The sequence below is a fragment of the Manis javanica genome, chromosome X (genome assembly GCF_040802235.1).
Source record: "Manis javanica isolate MJ-LG chromosome X, MJ_LKY, whole genome shotgun sequence".
Lineage (NCBI taxonomy): Eukaryota > Metazoa > Chordata > Mammalia > Pholidota > Manidae > Manis > Manis javanica.
The window spans coordinates 13354142-13375194 of record NC_133174.1 but is presented as its reverse complement, the minus strand read 5'-3'; the positions used below and the strand labels follow the sequence as shown (position 1 = coordinate 13375194).

Sequence of the window (21053 nt, the reverse complement as noted above, 5' to 3'; positions counted from 1 at the left end):
ATTGGATATCCAGAGGCAAAAAATGAACCTCTACCTAAGCCTCACATCTTTTACAAAAATTAACTCAAAATGGATTTTAAATGTAAAATGCAAAACTGTAAAACTTTTAGAAAAAAACAGAAAAACCTTTGGGCCCTATGTCTAAGCAAAGAGTTTTTTAATGTGGAATCAAAAGCACAATCCATAAATGGAAAAATTGATAAACTGGGCCCCATCAAGATTAAAAACTTTTGTCAGTGAAAGACCCTGTTAAGAGGATGAAAAAACAAGCTCCAGACTGGGAGAAAATATTTACAAACCACAGATCTGACAAAGGACTAGTATCTAGAATCTATAGAGAACACTCAAAACTCAACAGTAAAAAAACCAAACATTCCAAATAGAAAATGGGCATAAAATATGAACAGACATCACCAAAAAAATATACAGATGGCAAAGAAGCACATTGAAAGGTGTTCAGCATCATTATCCATTGGGAAAATGCAAATTAAAACCACAGTAAGATATTAGTACACACCTATCAGAATACCTAGAATGAAAAAGTGACAACATGAAACACTGGTAAGGATGTGGAGAAACTGAATCACTCACACATTGCTGGTGGGAATGTGAAATGGTATAGCTCCTCTGGAAAACAACTTGGCAGTTTCTTAAAAAATTAAACATGCAAATAGCATATGACCCAAAATTTGCACTCCTTGGCATTTATCCCAGAGAAATGAAAACTTATATTCACACAAAAACCTGTATTTGAATGTTCATGGATAGCAGCTCTATTCATAATAGCCTCAAACTGTAAATAACCTAGGTGTCCTTCAAAGGATGAATGGTTAAAGAAATGGTGATATATTCATGCCATGGAATAGTGCTTGGCAGTATGTGGGATGGACTACTGATATATGCAACAACTTGGATGAATCCTAGGAGGAATTAAGCTGAGTGAAAAAAGAAAACCCTTAAAGATTACATACTGTGTGAGTCCATTTATGTAATATTGTGGAAATGACAGAATTATAGAAATGGAGAACAGATTAGCAGTTGCCGGCTGTTAGGCATGAGGGACAAGGACAGAGATGGGTGTGGCAAAGGGCAGCATGAGGGATCCATGTGGTGATGGGACTATTCTGTATCTTGACTGTATTAACATCAATATCCTTGTTGTGGTGGTGTACTATAGCGAGATGTTACCATTGCAGCAAAACAGTTAAAGGGCACACTAGATTTCTCTGTATGATTTCTTACAACTGCATATGCACCTACAATTATCTCAAAGTAACAATGTTTCATTTAAAAGAGCCTTTTCCACACACAAAATAGCAATAGAGACAAATAGGGAATCTTCTAGAAGAGAATCAAGGTGGTGAGTAACCTAGAATTGGTGTTATGAAGATATGATTGAAGGGTCTGGGATGTGGGGTATCACAGGAACAAAAGAAGACCTAAGCAGTACTTGGAAAGCTCCCATATGGAAGAAGAATTAGATTAGAATCTATGGGTAGAAGTTTCAAGATATTTCCTTTTAAATATATGGAAGAGCTTCCTAGAAACTAGAGCTGTTTAAAAATAAGTTGATGGAATTGTAAATATCTGGAGATACTGGCCTTGCTGTTCCTTGAGCACACCACGGTGCCTAAGGGCCTTTGTACTGGCTCTTCCCTCTGCCTGCAATACTCTTTCCAAATATATCTGCATGGCTAACACTTCGTCTCTTTCAAATTTTTGTTCAGTGTCTTCTGTAAGTCAAGTGGGGGCCCTGGTTCATGTGACCATCATCCTCACTTCAGACCCTGGCTGATGAAGCAGGTACCATCTGGAATGTTACTGGTAGCAGAAAATTGATAGCAGAGAGAAAAGACCTTTAGAAAGTTTTGTGCCAGAAACAAAATGCTCAGTTTCAAAGTAAGGGCAAGACATTTCCAGAAAAGGGAATTGGAAATTAGAAGAGAATTTTTGGAGACAGCGTATGCTGGTGGTTTCCTCCCTGTCAATGGGGTTTTGGGGGGTGGCTGACCCCTTACTATGAGCCTAGGGAAATGACTCAAACATAGTTTGCTACATGTGTCCCAAGAAGTTTTCTGGACATAGAGAATAAGTTCTGAGTCATACCTCAGAAATCTAGAGGGTGAGATGGATGGCTGGATGCTCACATGGTTGCAGTGAGAGAGGGGCAAATGATACACGTTTCCCCTGGCCCAGGTGTGGTTCCAGCCCTAGAAAACCATCAGTGCAGGTGTCTTAGACTCTCTCCCTGCACACCCCACCTTAGAGAGGTGGCTAGCAAGGCGGAAGACAAGAGCAGAAGCCAACCTGGCTTCTCCTTTTCCCACCATAAATGGTCAGCCTATAGCAGGCCTAGACTGAAGAAAGAAGTGTTCTTAATTTTAAAACTTTTAAATCTTTACATTGTAAAAGATTTTCAGATGTACAGAAAAGTTGCAAAACTTGCATAAGGAGTGTGACACAGGACAGAGTTCCCTGAGAAAAAGGAAACAGCATGAGCTCTACAATTTCCCTAGGTTACTGTCTCAGAGAGTTTCCAGGCCATAGAACAGAGAAAGGGAACCCAGGGGGAGGCCAGTTATAGTCCTGAGTTGAGTAGATGGAGCTGGAAGGCCAAGGAGTTAGAGAGGAGAGAGCTGCATGTGCACTGCCTAGAGATGTGTAGATCTGAAATCTTCAGCAAGATGCTGACCAGTGCCTGTGTGTGAAGAATCTCCCTGAGGCCAGGGAAAGAAGCCCCTGAATGGATTAGAGGGAACAATCCCTGGAGTCCCATAGGGCCTGAATGGGTTCTGTTGCTGGCCAGAATGGAAATATAGTACACAGGACATCGCGTAGAGTCTGCAGAAGGACTCAGTAGAGGGAATTAATTAGCCCTTTAGGCTGCCCTGATCCCACTTACAACTTAAGAGCCATCCTGCAAAGGATCAAACTGTTTCTGAGTAATTTAACTATGTCCCAGAACAAAGCTAAAAAATATTTATGGGAATGTAAAAATATGCAGTACCCATTAAGATAAAATTCACAGTGTGCAGCATCTAATAAATTATCAGGCATGCAATGAAGCAGGAAAATATGACCCACAATGAGGAGAAAAATCAATAGAAACAGATCCAGGAGCAAAATAGATGGTGGTGTTAGTAGACAAGGACATTTGAGTGGTTATTATAACTCTATTCCATATGTTCAAGAAGGTATAGGACAACACGTGGGATGAGAATGGGACTGCACTGGGTGTCACTAATGGATGGTCAATTTAGGGGTGACATACTCAGTTCGGAGATCACGTGCTCGTACCTGATGGTCTTTCGATCCCTATCTGTAAGTAACACATCATATATCCCATCTGTAGCATGTCTTGGAAGCAACCTACAATTTTAAATACATCTTTTGAAGCTCACTTGTTTCTCACAAGCTACTTGCTTACTCATTATGTATACTTAAAACATCCTCAAAACGTCCTGAGTTTCACCTATGTTTCATAAGCTAATATTTTATATATAATCTATGCTTAATACTTCCTATGAGTTTCATCCATCCTGTTTATTTTTCTTGGCAGATTACAATCATCTATGTCCATACAATATTTATAGCCACTCCTATACAGAGGCATATATGTCTATAGCCATATCCAAATCCATACCGATCTGTCTCAGTATCTGTATCTAACATGATGGCAGGGACTTGGGCTGTGGTGTTCACTATGATATCCTCAGCACCAAAGATAGTGCCTAACACATAATAGGTGCTTAATAAATCCTTGTTGGATTACTATATATATAACGGTTTTCACCAAATACGTATACTATTGTGCAACATGGTTGCTTTTCTTTTGTCACTATTGGCTCTTGGCCCTTGGGTACAATGAAAAAAGTAATGAAGTTGCCACTTGAATGTAACTAAAATATTTTTTACAGTGTTGAATGAGTCTAAGAACTAACTAGTTTGACCACAATAGGTAGGAATAACAAGCCTAAAATAAAGGAAATGAAAAAAAACCTGCCTAGGTTTAATCTTACTTGAGCTACAATGCCTCCGCTCTCTTCTTCAGTCCACTGTTCTAGTTCAAATGACATCTCTGCATTGGGGCAAAGTGTTTTCCAGGATGTGCACTTAGTAAGGGACAAGGCAGGGGTAAGAACTTCAATGGAAAAGATGAATCCAGCATTTGGCAATTTTCTCCTTAGTTGGGCTAGGGAGTCAGGAAGGACATCGGGAGAAGTGGCTGGGGTGTCTTTCAGGTGTGCAAATGGTGGAAGAAATGAGAAGGTGGGCTGTGTGGGCCAACTGTGGGGAAGGTACTCATTAGCTGGGTAAATGCTGGGTTATTCACTCATCAGGGTTTGTGCTTAGAGCAAGGTATTATTCAACCTAGAATTCACAACTCCTCTGTATCTTAGTCAGCAGGGTGCCAGTGAGAGCTGGAAGGAATGTGGGAAGACTGAAGTGGGGGCAACAGCTAGACACTGGCAGTCAGTTAGGAAATGTACATTTTTGCCCTTCTGATGGCTGTGCCAGTCATTGGAATAATCTCAGATGAACAGGCACATTAGGAAAATTGCTATTATGCATTGCAAGGTTACAAAGAAAATGTGTCATTTTATAGCATCATATTAAGAAAAATCTTAGAACGTTGGTGTTGAAAGTTTCCCCTAGCTTTCCTCTTCCCAATTCTGGTCTGTGTGTGTGTCTACAGATTTCCTCAGAACCCATTTTCCGTTTATTGGACACAAAAGAGGGCACACATTGATGTCATTTGTGAAGTTCCTAATTTCTACTAGGACTGGAATTAGAGCACGATGTCTTCAAAGATTTATACTGGCAGTTTCTGTTTTCTTTGGGGGGTGGGGTGAATAAATGGACTGTATTATTACTGAAACGTGCAGAGAAGCCCAAGTGTTGTTTTATAAGGTAAGTCCTATCCTGCTTGTGTCAAAATAGCTTGTGATGTGCTGCAAAGGACACTGTCAAGATAGTGAAAGGACAACCCACAGAATGAGAGACAATTTTCATTAATCACCTATCTGACAAGGGACATGTATCTACAACATATAAAGAACTTTTACATCTCAATGAAAAGACAAAATACCTAATTTTAAAATGGGCAAAGGACCCAAATGGACATTTCTCCAAAGAAGTTACACAAATAGGGAATAAACACATGGCAAGATGCTCAAAATCATTAGTCATCAGGGAAATGCAAATCAAAACCACAGGGTGACACCACTTCACACCTACTAGGATGGCTGTAATCAAGAAGACAGTAGCAAGTGTTGGTGAGAGGGTGGAGAAATGGGAACCCTTCTGCCCTGGGTGGGAATGTAAAATGGCGGAGCCATTTTAGAAAACAGTGGCAGTTTCTCCAAAGGTAAACACAGAGCTTCTATATAACTGAGAAGTGCCATTACTAGGTATATGCTCAAGACAAACGTCTGCCCACACGTTGGATGATTCCTCTTATGTGAAATGTCTGGAATAGGTGAATCTATAAAGACAGAAAGATTGGTGGTTGCTAAGAGTCTGAGGGGTGTTGGCAGGCTGTGGATGCAGCCTGATGACTGCTAAGGGGCACTGGGTCTTTTGAGGGGAGGTGATAAAAATGCTTTAAAACTGTGTGGTGATGGCTGCTCAACTCAATATACTAAAAACCACTTAAATGGCTTTTGTATTATATCTCAAAACTGTTATTAAAAGTGAAAAACCAAAAACCTTGTGACAATGTCCAATGCATCCTATCTCTTAAATACATGTACTATCTGTATTAAAAAGTAAAAAAATACTTTTTAATATTTGGGCTTAAAATCGTGAGGTGGGTAAGATGTACAGATAGATCCCTTTGGGTTCACAGCATTTCTTAGGTCTGGCAGGCAGCCTACTTGGAGTCTATTTTCCAGGCAAACAGAATTTTTTTTGCTGGTGCATCCTGGTGTTTTGTCAAGGGCACAGTGTAAGGATGAGTGGGCCTCCAGGACTGGGCTCAGGAGGGCCATGTCCTGGCACTGGACAAGGGGTACAAAATCAGAGGCGTTTTAAATAAGCATCTAGCTCAGTTCTGCCTTAATTTAACATCACGTCTGTATTGGGTTTGGAATTGAATTACATCCAACCAGCGCTCTGAGATTTTACTCTCCCTGAAAAGCCTCAAATTGTTCAGAGGGAAAAAATGGGGCCTCCTGGTGTGGATCAGGCCTGCGGGATGGCCACAAAACCTTGATCCGCAGGAATCCGCCCTTCTCGGGAGCTGCGCAAGCGAGGCAACAGGAGGCGCCCTGTCCGCTCCTGCCCCGCCTCCCGCCTCAGGCGTGCCCTGCCGGCCGCTCGCCCTGACGTCACTAGGCGGCGGCCAGGCGGCAGCTACCTCCCGTTGCGGGGCCACGTGCGCGCTCCGAGCGCCTCAGCTCCCCTCCCCCACACCCGGGGCCCTCAGCAAGGCAGACTCGAGGAAGGACGCAGGGCGGCCGCATGGAGGGCGGCGGCTGGTTTCCGAAGGCTGGCGTTTTCCGGGCGGCGGTCGAAGTCCCGCCGTGCCGGCTGCAGCGTAAGCGCGAAGGCCCGGCGGGGCCGGCGGGGCCCGACGGGGCGCACGGGCCTCGGCGGGTTCTGCGCGCTGTGTACGTGAGCAACGAGAGCCCCAATGGCGGCGCGGCCGGCGGCCCTGAGGCGGGGGCGCGGCAGTGCCTGTTGCAGGCTTGTGAGGCCGAGGGCGTCCACCTCACCTCCGTGCCCTTCGAAGAGCTCCATGTCGAGGAGACGGCCGTGCTGGACGCCTTCTGCGACGCAGGTGAGGCGGGGGCCCTTCGCCCCACCCCTCCCACCCGCCTCCTTGCCCTCTTGCCTGTGGTCGCGCCGGCCCTCCCGGTCCTAGTTGCTCCTCACTCTTTCCACAGGTCGACCCCGTCCTTTGGGGCAGGGGAAAATACGTAGCATTGTACCTTTTTACAGATAAGAACACAGAAGCCATGGCATTGAGGTCTCTGTATTCTTCAGTCCCCTCAAATATCAGCCAACCCGAGGAACAGCCTATAGTCGGAACGATGCTTGAACACCCCGCCTTACCACCCGTTCTCCCATTTTTACTTTCTCACTCCAGGCATGGCCCTTATCAACTATGGGTCTCAACTCTTCATATTAGAATCGCCTGGGAAACTTGTAAAACTCTTGATGCCCAGACTGTATCCCAAACCAGTGTTATCAAAATCTGAGACCTTGGAATTGTTTAATGCTTCCCAGGTGATTCCATTATGCAGCCAAGAGTGGAAATTGGAGTGTTTCAATTGGATGTGTACGTGCATGGGAGGTAGGGAGGGGTGCCCTCAGAAATGCCCTTGTGTTCTTTTGCATACCTCAATGACTACCTCCAACACATGTTGACAGTGGAGCTGTGATCTACCACTGGTGTGACAAATACATTTTATTCCATGATGCACAAGCGTTGGGGGTTCAGGGTCTCCTGCGTTGCTGCAATGGGACATCCAGTCTCTAAGCTCTCTGTAATAAGTGTGCCATAAGAGTCCAGCCTTAAAGTCAGTATTGGTTGGCAAGTTTCTCCAGGTGTGGAATGGATTGTTGCTTGGCTGTTTTCCTTACCAAACCTTTGGAATCTGTGTTGACAAGCCTCTTGTATTTGGGTGCCATTCATATGCATTGTATGTGACATAGTAATTCCCTGGGTTTCGCCACTGGTCAAAAGGGAGTAAGAAAGCCTACCCTAGACCTGAAAGCATGTAAGAAGGTGTCTTGCCAATGGATTTCAGCCCCGGGCAAGTTCAGTATGGATTCAGTGAGACTGGGGAATGACAATGGAACGTTCTTGGGGTGAAAGGGTTTATTACCCGGCTTGTGCTCCCCACGGTGGGTCGAGCACTAGAATTATGTCTGCATCCAACAGTCTGCAGGTCTGTAATCCTCCTCTGTCTCTGCCTCTGTGCAAAGCACTGGGCAGAGCTCTTTATATAGTGACCCAGTCAGTAATAGCTAATTGTCTATGGGTGTGGAAGCAGCCTAGCAGCAGGCCAGATACATCAAGTAGTTTAGGTTCAGGTGAAGATCCTGGCCATGGCAACCTTCACTTTATCCACAGAAGGTAAATAGGGATTTCTTTAAGTTACTAGCCACACCATACTGAAGGAGTAAGCTAGGTTTGTTACCATCCACTCTTTGCTGGAGGCAGCAGCAGGGCTGTTTTCTGCGGTGCAAATCCTCCCCAGTGGGAAGAGTGCCAGCTGTCAGGCTTGTTCAAACGATTGGCAGCTGGGCCCTTTGAAAACACCTTCTTGACATTTCTGACCACTCTGAGTATACTCTTCAGCACAGAGTCTCCTTAGAAAAGTTGTTTAGGAGCCCACTTCACCCAGAACCACTCACTTCTCTCAACTTCTGTTCATTCTCCTCTGAAATTGGAGTTTGAAGAGACTCTTCTCTGAATGGTACATGTCCCTTTTGCCATTTGACACACCTGTAGCCTCCTGCCTGCTGGTGCCAGCTCTGCAAACTGGTGTGCAGTGGCTTTGCTTCTTAGGTGGGTGTGCATGAGAGAGAGAGAGAGAGAGAGAGAGAGAGAGAGAGAGAGAGAGAGAGAAGCAAGCCTTCACCTACTAACAAAAGCCCTTCAAGTTGGGTGTGAGGGGGTTCGGTCTGTCAGAAATCTTGGGCTTTCAATTCCAGAGCTGCACAACAGGCACATCAACTTTTCTTGCTGTGGGTCCAGATGGCCTAGAATTTCTAGCTGCACTACGTACCTCCTTTTGATTGACCTTGGCCTGGTCTTAAATAAATCATTTCTCAGTACACCATTATAACTAATAAATTATTTTCATAAGATTAACAAAGTATACGTGCAACTCCAATAAGTGGGTTTATGGATTAAACTAATACCCCCAGCTCCTTCCTGATCTCTGCCACTCACAGGTTTTTGACATCTCCACCAAAAAAAAAAAAAACCCCACAAATCTGTCACTTTTGGCACTTTGTAAAAGGTCTAAAACCACTGTCCCATGTGTTAGGCTATGGTAGTCACCAGCTGCAGATGGGTATTTACATTTAAATTAGTTAAAATGCGATAGGATAAATACGTTCCTTACTTGCACTAGCCACATTTCAAGTGCTCCACGGACACAGCGAGCATGAGCCTTGTCCTCTTCACAGAAGGTCCCACGGGAGAGTGCCGTTCTAGAAAAATGCTGGTAGAGGATGGGAAGGATTGCACATCCCAAGTGTGTTTTAGGTGAGTGTCTTGCCAATGGGTTTCAGCCCCAGGCAAGTTCACTGTGGATTCAGTGAGATCAAGGAATGACAATGGAACGTTTTTGGGGTGAAAGGGTTTATTACCCGACTTGTTCTCCCAGCAATAGGTAGAGCACTAGAATTATGTCTGCATCCAACAGTCTGTGGGTCTGTAATCCTCCGTCTCTGCCTCCAGTCCTCTCTACCCCTGCAGCCATCTCAGTCTCTGTCCTCGTTGCTGCCACCACTCCATTCTTGTTTCTGCTCTCCTGCAGCCATGCCACCGTGTCACCCAGAGCACTGGGAAGAGCTCTTTATATAGAGCCAATAATGACATATTGCCCACACATGTGTAGTGAGCTAGCCAACCAGGGCCAGGTGAGAATCCTGGCCATGGGAACCCTCACTTTATCCACAGTGAGCTCATAATATGTGAAAGTTAGGCACTTCCTCCCTCTTGCTCTTGCACCAAGTCGTGGCTGGGTTGGATTGTGTTTTCCATCTCCTGGGCAGTTCTGTGTGGGTCTAGATCAGGGGGGTTATAAGACACCAGTGATCTGGTGGGGTGCAGCAGAGTCCCAGGCAGGGACAAGTGGGCAATGTTGTGGAAGAACAGAGCCACGGGCCATGAGGGGTGGGGAACATCTCATTGGCATTTTTAAAAATTGTGCTGAAATATGCATAATGTAAAGTTTGTCATTTTACATTAAACGACCTATTGCTGGGATAACAAGCTGGGTAATAATGTGTTTCAGTGGCATTAAGTACATTTGCCCTGCTGAGTAACCAACAGTATCCTTCTACAGAACCTTTTCATCATCCCAAACAGAACCTCTGCACCCCTTAAACAGAAATTTGCCACTCCTCAAGTGTAACCACTATCCTATCCTATTTTTGCCACTCCTCACTTGTAACCACTATTCTATTCTATTTTCTGTCTCTATGAATTTGCCTGTTTGTGGATAAAATGAAAGTCCCTGTGGCCAGGATTCTCACCTGGCCCGGGTGGCTAGACCACTACACATGTGTGGGCAATACATTGCTATTGACCCTATATAAAGAGCTCCACCCAGTGCTCTGGGTGACACGGTGGCAAGGCTGCAAGGCTGCAGGAGAGCAGAGCAGAGGCTGGAGTGGTGGCAGTGCTGTGGACAGAGGCCTGAAGGATGGCTGTGCAGGACGACTGTGCAGGCAGAGAGGACCAGAGGACAGCTGTGCAGACAGACAGGTCCAGAGGACTACTGTGCAGACAGAGAGGCCCAGAGGATGGCAGTGCAGGCACAGGGGCCCAGAGGCAGAGACCAGCTTGCTGCATGCAGACTCACTCTGAGTGAGTGAGATTTTAGTGACTGACCTGCCGCCATGGAAATAAAGTTGGGTATAACCCTTTCACCCCAAGAACGTTTTACTGTCATTTTATTTGGTCACATTGAATCCATAGTGAACTTGCCCAGGGCTGAAACCAATTGGCAAGACACTGTTCTAGATATTTCATTTGAGTGGATTCATACAGTATTCATTGTTTTGTGTCAGGCTTCTTTCATTTAACATCATGTCTTCAGGGACTATGTATGTTGTAGCATGCCTCACAATGGCCTTTTTAAAGGCTGAATGATACTCTGTGGTATGTATGTACCACATTGTGTTAATCCACGCATCCGTCAATGGGTTTTTTAAAAAATTTTTTATTATGGTATCATTAATATATAATCACATGAGCAACATTGGGGTTACTAGATTCCCCCCATTATCAAGTCCCCACCACATACCCCATTACAGTCACTTTCCATCAACATAGTAAGATGCCATAGAGTCACTACATGTCTTCTCTGTGCTATACTGCCTTCCCCGTGCCCCCCCTACATTATGAGTGCTAATCATAATGCCCTTTAATCCCCTTATCCCTCCCTTCCCCCACCCTCCCCAGTCCCTTTCCCTTTGGTAACTGTTAGTCCATTCTTGGGTTCTGTGAGTCTGCTGCTGTTTTGTTCCTCCAGTTTTTTCTTTGTTCTTATACTCCACATATGAGTGAAATCATTTAGTACTGGTCTTTCTCAGCCTGGCTTATTTCACTGAGCATAATACCCTCTAGCTCCATCCATGTTGTTGCAAATGGTAGGATTTGTTTTCTTCTTATGGCTGAATAATATTCCATTGTGTATATGTACCACATCTTCTTTATCCATTCACCTACTGATGGACACTTAGGTTGTTTCCATTTCTTGGCTATTGCAAATAGTGCTGTGATAAACATAGGGGTGCATATGTCTTTTTGAAACTGGGATCCTGCATTCTTAGGGTAAATTCCTAGGAGTAGAATTCCTGGATCAAATGGCATTTCTATTTTGAGCTTTTTGAGGAACCTCCATAATGCTTTCCACAATGGTTGAACTAATTTACATTTCCACCAGCAGTGTAGGAGGGTTTCCCTTTATCTGAATCCTCACCAGCATTTGTTCTTATTTGTCATTTGGATGTTGGCCATCCTAACTGGTGTAAGGTGATATCTCATTGTGGTTTTAATATGCATTTCTCTGAGGATTAAGGATGTGGAGCATCTTTTCATGTGCCTGTTGACCATCTGAATTTCTTCTTTGTGGAAGTGTCTGTTCATAACCTCTGCCCATTTTTTAATTGGATTATTTGCTTTTTGTTTGTTGAGGTGTGTGAGTTCTTGATGTATTTTGGATATTAACCCCTTGTCGGATATGTCATTTACAAATATGTTCTCCCATACTATAGGATTCATTTTTGTTCTGTTGATGGTGTCCTTTGCTGTACAGAAGCTTTTAAGTTTGATGTAGTCCCATGTGTTCATTTTTGCTTTTGTTTCCCTTGCTCAAGGAGATGCATTCAGGAAAAAGTTGCTCATGTTTATATTCAGGAGATTTTTGCCTATGTTGTCTTCTAAGAGTTTTATGGTTTCATGACTTACATTCAGGTCTTTGATACATTTCAAGTTTACTTTTGTGTATGGAGTTAGACAGTAATCCAGTTTCATTCTCTCACATGTAGCTGTCCAGTTTTGCCAACACCAGTTGTTGAGGAGGCTGTCATTTCCACATTGTATATCCATGGCTCCTTTATCATATATTAATTGACCATATGTACTTGGGTTAATATCTGGACTCTCTGTTCTGTTCCATTGGACCAGGGGTCTGTTCTTGTGCCAGTACCAACTTGTCTTGATTACTGTGGCTTTGTAGTAGAGCTTGAAGTTGGGAACCATAATCCCCCCTGCTCTAATCTTCATTCTCACGATTGCTTTGGCTATTCAGGGTCATTTATGGTTCCATATGAATTTTAGAACTATTGGCTCTAGTTCATTGAAGAATGCTGTTGCTCTTTTAATAGGGATTGCATTGAATCTGCTTTAGGCAGGATGGCCATTTTGACAATATTAATTCTTCCTACCCAAGAGCATGGGATGAATTTCCATTTATTAGTGGCCTCTTTAATTTCTCTCAAGAGTGTTTTGTAATTTTTAGGGTATAGGTCTTTCACTTCCCTGGTTAGGTTTATTCCTAGGTATTTAAAAAATTTTATGATGGAATTGTGAATGGAATTGTTTTGCTGATTTCTCTTTCTGCTAGTTCATCATTAGTGTATAGTAATGCAAAAGATTTCTGTGTATTAATTTTGTATCCTGCAACTTTGCTGAATTCAGATATTAGTTCTAGTAGTTTTGGAGTGAATTCTTTAGGGTTTTTATATACAATATCATGTTATGTGCAAATAGTGACAGTTTGACTTCTTCCTTACCAATCTGGATGCCCTTTCTTTTTTGTATTGTCTGATTGCTGTGGTGAGGACCTCCAGAACTATGTTGAATAAAAGTGGGGAGAGTGGGCATCCTTGCCTTGTTCCCAATCTTAAAGAAAAATATTTCAGCTTCTTGCTGTTAAGTATGATGTTGGCTGTGGGTTTGTCATATATGGCCTTTATTATGTTGAGGTACTTGCTCTCTATACCCATTTTGTTGAGACTTTTTATTATAAATGGGTGTTGAATTTTGTCTAATGCTTTTTCAGCATCTATGGAGATGATCATGAGATTTCTGCCCTTTTTTTGATATGGTGGATGATGTTGATGGATTTTTAAATTTTGTACCATCCTTGTTGCATCCCTGAGATGAATCCCACTTGATCATGGCATATGATCCTCTTGATGTACTTTTGAATTTGGTTTGCTAATATTTTCTTGACTATTTTTGCATCTATGCTCATCAGGGATATTGGTCTGTAATATTCTTTTTTTGTGGGGTCTTTGCCTGATTTTGGTATTAGGGTGATGTTGGCTTCATAGAATGAGTTTGGAAGTACTCCCTTCTCTTCTATTTTTTGGAAAACTTTAGGGAGAATGGGTATTATGTCTTCTCTATATGTCTGATAAAATTCAGTGATGAATCCTTCTGGCCCAGGGGTTTTGTTCGTTGGTAGTTTTTTGATTACCAATTCAATTTCATTGCTGGTAATTGGTCTGTTTAGATTTTATGTTTCTTGCTTGGTCAGTCTTGGAAGGTTGTATTTTTCTAAGAAGTTATCCATTTCTTCTAGGTTTTCCAGCTTGTTAGCATATAGGTTTTCATAGTATTCTCTAATAATTCTTTGTATTTCTGTGGGGTCCATCATGATTTTTCCTTTCTCATTTATGATTCTGTTGATGTGTGTGTTGATTCTCTTTTTCTATTAATAAATCTGACTAGGGGCTTATCTATTTTGTTTATTTTCTCAAAGAACCAGCTCTTGGTTTCATTGGTTTTTTCTATTATTTTATTGTTCTCAATTTTATTTATTTCTTCTCTGATCTTTATTATGTCCCCCCTTCTGCTGACTTTGGGCCTCATTTGTTCTTCTTTTTCCAGTTTCAATAATTGTGACTTTAGACTATTCATTTGGGATTGTTCTTCCTTCTTTAAATAGGCCTCGATTGCTATGTACTTTCCTCTTAGAACTGCCTTCACTACGTCCCTCAGAAGTTGGGGCTTTGTACTGTTGTTGTCATTTGTCTCCATATATTGCTTGATCTCTGTTTTAATTTGGTCAATGAGCCATTGATTATTTAGAAGCATGTTGTTAAGCCCCCATGTGTTTGTGAGCCTTTTTGTTTTCTTCATACAATTAATTTCTAGTTTTATGCCTTTGTGGTCTGAGAAGTTGGTTGGTAGAATTTCAATCATTTTGAATTTACCGAGGCCTAGTATGTGGTCTATTCTGGAGAATGTTCCATGTGCACATGAGAAGAATGTGTATCCTGCTGCTTTTGGGTGTTGAGTTCTGTAGATATCTGTTAAGTCCATCTCTTCTAATGTGTTGTTCAGTGCCTCTGTGTCCTTACTTATTTTCTGTTGGGTGGTTCTGTCCTTTGGAGTGAGTGGTGTGTTGAGGTCTCCTAGAACGAATGCATTGCATTCTATTTCCTCCTTTAATTCTGTTAGTATTTGTTTCACATATGTTGGTGCTCCTGTATTGGGTGCATATATATTTATAATGGTTATATCCTCTTGTTGGGCTGACCCCTTTATCATTATGTAATGTCCTTCTTTATCTCTTGTTACTTTCTTTGTTTTGAAGTCTATTTTGTCTGATACAAGTAATGCTACACCTGCTTTTTTCTCCCTATTGTTTGCATGAAATATCTTTTTATATCCCTTGACTTTTAGTCTGTGTATGTCTTTGGGTTTGAGGTGAGTCTCTTGTAAGCAGCATATAGATGGGTCTTGCTTTTTTATCCATTCTGCTACTCAGTGTCTTTTTATTGATGCATTCAGTCCATTTACATTTAGGGTGATTACTGAAAGATATGTATTTATTGCCATTGCAGGCTTTAGATTCGTGGTTACCAAAGGTTCACAGTTAGCTTCTTTACTATCTAACTGTCTAACTTAACTCACTTATTAAGCTATTTTAAGCACAGTCTAATGATTCTTTATTTTTCTCCCTTCTTATTCCTCCTCCTCCATTCTTTATATGTTAGTGTTTTATTCTGTGTTATTTTATGTTTCCTTTGACTGCTTTTGTGAGTAGTTGATTTTATTTTTTGCCTTTAGTTAGTATTTCGTTGGTCTGCTTTCTTTGCTGTGATTTTATTTTCTCTGGTGACATCTATTTAGCCTTAGGAGTGCTTCCATCTTGAGCAGTCCCTTTAAAATACCCTGTAGAGGTGGTTTGTGGGAGGCAAATTCCCTCAACTTTTGCTTGTCTGGGAATTGTTTAATCCCTCCTTCATATTTAAATGATAATCATGCTGGATACACTATTCTTGGTTCAAGGCCCTTCTGTTTCATTGCATTAAATATATCATGCCATTTTCTTCTGGCCTGTAAGGTTTCTGTTGAGAAGTCTGATGATAGCCTGATGGGTTTTCCTTTGTAGGTGACCTTTTTTCTCTCTCTGGCTGCCTTTAATACTCTGTCCTTGTCTTTGATCTTTGCCATTTTAATTATTATATGTCTTGGTGTTGTGTTCCTTGGGTCCTTTGTGTTGGGAGTTCTGTGGGCCTCCATGGTCTGAGAGACTATTTTCTCCCCCAGTTTGGGGAAGTTTTCAGCAATTATTTCTTCAAAAACACTTTGTATCCCATTTTCTCTCTCTTCTTCTTTTGGTACCCCTGTAATGTGAGTATTGTTCCTTTTGGATTGGTCACACAGTTCTCTTTAATATTGTTTCATTCCTGGAGATCCTTTTATCTCTCTCTGCCTCAGCTTCTCTGTATTCCTGTTCTCTGATTTCTGTTCCATTAACAGTCTCTTGCACCTCATCCAGTCTGCTCTTAAGTCCTTCCAGAGATTGTTTTATTTCTGTATTCTCCCTCCCAACTTCATCCCTTAGCTCTTGCATATTTCTCTGAAGATCAATCAGCATGGTTACAGCCTTTATTTTGAATTCTTTTTTGGGGAGATTGGTTAGATCTATCTCCCCAGGCCCTCTCTCGGGGGTTGTCTGGGTAATTCTGGACTGGACCAAATTCTTTTGCCTTTTCGTGGTGATAGAGGTAGCTGTAGGCAGGTAGCACATGTGTCAGCTGGGAGAACAAAGTCCTTTCCTGCTTGCTGGTTGCCTTGCCCTTCTCCGCTGCCTGTGTCAGTGCTCCTGGAGCAGCCTCCAGGTTAATCCCCTACGCTGCTGTGGGCAGGATCTCCGTCAGGGTAGCGCAGACCCCTGCTGGGAGTGGCAGGCATTCTGGGTGTGTTCTCCTGTGAGAGTGGTGCCTCCACCGGGCAGCTGCATGCTGGCAGTGGCCTTTGGGTCTGGCCCGGACGGCTCTGTGCTGGGAAGAGATTCTGAGCTGGTGCTGGTGGTATGGCTGCTCCCGGGTTGCTCCGTCACCACCGCCACTGCTGGTTCACGTGGCCACTCTCCCACTACTGGGCTGGTGTGTCGGGGTCCACACCAGCCTGGGGAACAACTGGCATGCTGCTTATCGCTTTGAGGGGCTTCAGAGCTGCGCTGCCACCCAGGAAGTTAGGTTGCCTAGAGTTCCCTGGGATTCCCAGCTGCTGGGCTGAGTGTGCCAGGACGATTTCGTCCAGTTGTGAGGTCCCTGTCCCTTTAAGACTTTCAAAAAGCAGTTGCTTTTCTTTTGTCTCAGGGGAGCCGGCTGCGAGGACCCATTCGCAGGTTTTGCTTTTCCGTTTTCTCTAATATCCAGCACTCTGTGCACCGTGTGTCTGTGCTCCCGGTGTGGATTACTAGAGCTGGTTGTTTAGCAGTCCTGGGCTTTAACTCCCTCCCCTCTCTGACTCCTTTCTTCCCACCGGGGAGCTGGGGTGGTAGGGGGCTTGGGTCCTGCCAGGCTGCAGCTTGTATCTTACCCCCTTTGTGTGATGCTGAGTTCTCACAGATGTAGATGGAGCCTGGCTGTTGTACTGTATCCACTGGTCTCTCTTTTAGGAATAGTTGTATTTGTTGTATTTTCAAAAATATGTATGTTTTTGGGAGAAGATTTCCTCTGAACTACTCATACTGCCATCTTGGCTCCTTATGACTTGTTTTTTATCTATGATCTCTTTCCCTAAGCTTTAGCTTAATAAACATACACAGTTTTGCCCTCAGGTGGCTTGATTCCAGGAAGTGAGTAAGGAAAGTAGTAAGCTTTATCTGAGGGGTCAGTCCATGCACTGGACTGCTCAGGGACCCTGCTGAGGTCCAGCCCTGACTGTCCTTCCCCAGCTGAGTGACCTTGGGTGAATTTCTTACTCTCTTTGAGCTTCATTTCCCCACCTGCAAAGTGGAGCCAATACCTACACTGCCTGTGTAGTGGCTCTCAGAGTGGCTCTGAAATTCAACCAAGATACCTGTGGAAGTGTTATGTAAATGGAAAAGCAGATAACCATTATGATGGTTGAAGCTTTTAGGTAACTTATGGTCTCTTTAGGAAAAAATTCTGGATTCCTCATGTAACCAAGTGTTTTATCATATTTAGCATTTATAACTCTGCTAAATTAGTGTCTTAGAAGTTCTAAAAGTAAGATTGAATTTGTTGTGATATAAATCCTCAAACTCAATCTCGTGGCCTGAGTGACAAATGTCAGACAAAAATGTCAACATTGATTTTGAAACAATTTTCCTATTAAATGACTTGTATTCTTTTGAGTAGCCATATCAATTTATCCTGTGTTTATTAAGCACTGTAAAGTCTCTATCCCAGCCCTTGGTGGAGCCACAGAGAGGGTCCTTAGCTGAGGAGATGAGGCCAGGGTTTTAGGACCCAGCACAGAATGTTGAGAAGGCAGAGGAACTCCTGTCACCAGATTAAAACTTAATCAACTCAGTGACAAGCTACTCTGTCAAGTTATAGGTTTTCTCAAAAAATGGCCAGCATGACTTGGGGGCTACTGTCCTTCATCCTGCCCTCTCCCCCTTCCCATCACCCTCTGTCTTCCATTTGCTTCCTTTCCTAGAATAATGAATTCCAGCAGCTCCTGTGGCCTCGGAATTAGCAGCTATGTTGCCACTTCTTAATAACCTCACTAGGAAAGGCATTCTTTTTCATTTGAGTAGGTAGGTAATAAGGTCCAGGGAGCAATCATATAGGCAGACTGTCTAATTTATTCAGCTGCAGTGTGATTTTTTACTCCAAGCAAACGTCTGTGGAGAACAGTTACCGATTTGAGATAAATTAACCAGGCTGCGTCCTCAGCATATGCATTTGTCTTTTCTTGCACAACAACCTCTAAAGGGGGAATTGGGATATGATAGTCTCCTGTTTAAAGCCCCTGATGATTGCTTTCTTAAAAAATTTTAGTTGAGACATTGATACTAAGGTTATTCTTTTTCTTTGAGTTCTCACTGCTTAGTGATATGTACTGAAATACTTGGAGAGGAAATAGTATGATATCCAGTATTTGCTTCAAAATCATATGGGGTGGCTGGATGGCAGTAAAGATAAAACAGGGCTGGCTGTGAGTTGATGATTGTTGAGGGAAGTGAAGGGTACAGGGGTTTCATTATACTATTCTGTCTGCTTTTGTATGTATTTGTAATTTTCCCGAATAAAAAGTAAAAAACAAAACAAAACCATAGCTTAAAAAAAAAAGCCATAGCGTTCCCATTGTCTCAAAGTAGAGTCCGGACCTCTTGACATGGCCTTCGGACCCACTCACTGCCTGCTGCACCTCCTTGGGTGTTCTGGTCCCATGAAATTATTTGCAGTGGCTCTAATAATTACAGCCCATCTGACCACTGGCCCTTTGCACTTACTGTCTTCTCTTTCTACAGCACTCTTTCCTCCCCTTTCCATACCTTCATCCTCACCTAATTTGCCTGCCTAACTCTTAGAGACTGTCAGGTCCTAGATACCACTTTCTCCAGGCCTTCCCTGACCACTCCCCACCTGAGTGTGGCCTAGGTGCTCTCCTAGGAGGTGTGTCTGTCACTGTCCCTGACTTAAGCCCTCCTCACCATGATTCCAACCACCCCTTCCTTCCTGTCACCCCCATCATATTATACGTTTTTTGGAGGAAAGGGATTATGCCTTGTTTATTACACTTCTGTCCCTGGGTCCCAGCACAATGCCTGGCATATAGCAGGCATTCCATAAATTAGAGAATAAAAGGCCCACCCAGGGCTTCCTGACGCTTGGGCTCTGGTCTCCCAGTGCCTCTGCCAGCAGTGCCTGGTGCTGATGTGGCTTCTGCCTGCCTTCTTGTTTCTTCCTTCACTAGCCCATTCACCTTGCCTTGGTTCTCTTTCACTGGGATTTTCTGTGACTTCCTATGAGTCACAGCAGTGTGAGCATGAGATTGGACATTCCTTTCCAAGATCTTTGCACATGATAAGAAAGGTCCTGTCAAACTTGGCCCTTGTATACTCTCTCAAAAATGACAAGTTTTGAAGTCATGTCTGACACAGTAGACAAATTTAAGCATGCTCTTTATTGGTGGTATATGTTGCCATCCTGTTTTGAATAGGTCATTATGGGACACAACTCCAGGAGAATTAGACCTACTTTGTCAAGATCATGGTGGACATGTGATCTTGTCCACAGGGCATGACACAGGGATGTTCATTATGGCAGTTTGCAATAGGAAAAAGAAAAAATAAAATGTCACCAGACAGGATGGATAAAGAAATTGTAGTCTAATCACCATAAAACAGAATCCTGGGCTGAATGCATGAACTATAGCTAGACATAACAAATTGGTGGTATCACACCAAAAACAGCAAATCAAAGAAGACATATGCTGATACTATTTATATAAAGTACAATGACACAAAACTGGAAAGTGTACTGTTGAAGAATTCATACATTATGACTATAATATGCATGTACATGTATACATATATATGTAGGGCACTGATAACTACAGAGATCAGGATAGTGGTGTTCTGTGAGCAGGGGAAAGATGTTATTAGGAAAAGGCACATGGGGCTCTGACAGGACAGAAGATGCTCTGTGCCTTGAGCTGCATGGTGGGTATGTGGGTATTCATTTCATCATACTTAATACTTTGTATACAAGCTAAACATATTCTTTGGTTATATTTATTCATAAAAATAATGCTAAAAATAATCCACCAGCAATTGCTAAGTGAGGCTACTTTCCCAGCACTTTGAAGAGGAAGAGTTTTTAGTTTTTTGGTTATTTTTTTAAATACTTGTGGCTTTTCTTCCACAGCTCATGGGGTAATTTTAATCAAATTGGCCCTTTCTACTTTATCTGAAAGGCTGATGGTAGACATACAGAGTACAGTAGCTCCCTATTAGTGACCATCAGGAAGTAGTTTGACAGATCACCTCTCCCCACACACCCTGTTCTTCCCTTGTTCTTTCAGATATTGCCGTGGTGGACATGAGTGATGTCTCCAGACAGCCTTTGCTCTTCTACCATCTTGGAGTCCGAGAAAGCTTTAACATGATCAATAACGTGATCCTGTACCATAACATGGATGCTGACACTGCTCTTTCATTGAAGGTAAAGGGTAGTGTTCACCTTCTCCTGAGCACCTCATTTGGGGAAAGGAGTATGATATGTTCAGTTGAAATGTATGTGTGTGTGGCAAAGGAGTTTGGAGAAAACAGAGATGTGCTTGTGCAGTTCCTTCTTTCCCAGCACAGGTTCTGGCTCACACAAATGACTGACTTCCTGGTCATTGTGTGGATATATGTGCTGCAGATGAGCATTTGCAGCCACTTGAACATTTCCATGCTCATTAGGGAAATGAAGGCAAAAACGTCTGTGAGTCTCCACTGAAGCAAACACACCACTCTGAATCCTTTAGTGGGCAATTTGGTCCAAACCAATGCAGTGAAAAAATCCTTTCTCAACTTGAATGATAATGAGACATTTAACAGTTCTAAATGGGCAGAAAGTTTTAGCATAGATAGAAT

At 42.8% G+C, this 21053-nt stretch overlaps 1 protein-coding gene across 1 annotated transcript in view; it reads left to right on the top strand.

Annotated features, from left to right (window-relative positions):
• Window positions 1-6462: 6462 nt before the first annotated feature.
• MAP3K15 (mitogen-activated protein kinase kinase kinase 15) overlaps window positions 6463-21053 on the top strand; it is a 129443-nt gene continuing 114852 nt past the window's right edge. The window contains exons 1-2 of the mRNA XM_037020484.1: window positions 6463-6781; window positions 20498-20637. Coding sequence (XP_036876379.1) covers window positions 6463-6781; window positions 20498-20637 — 459 coding nt within the window. The remainder of the gene's footprint in view (window positions 6782-20497; window positions 20638-21053) is intronic.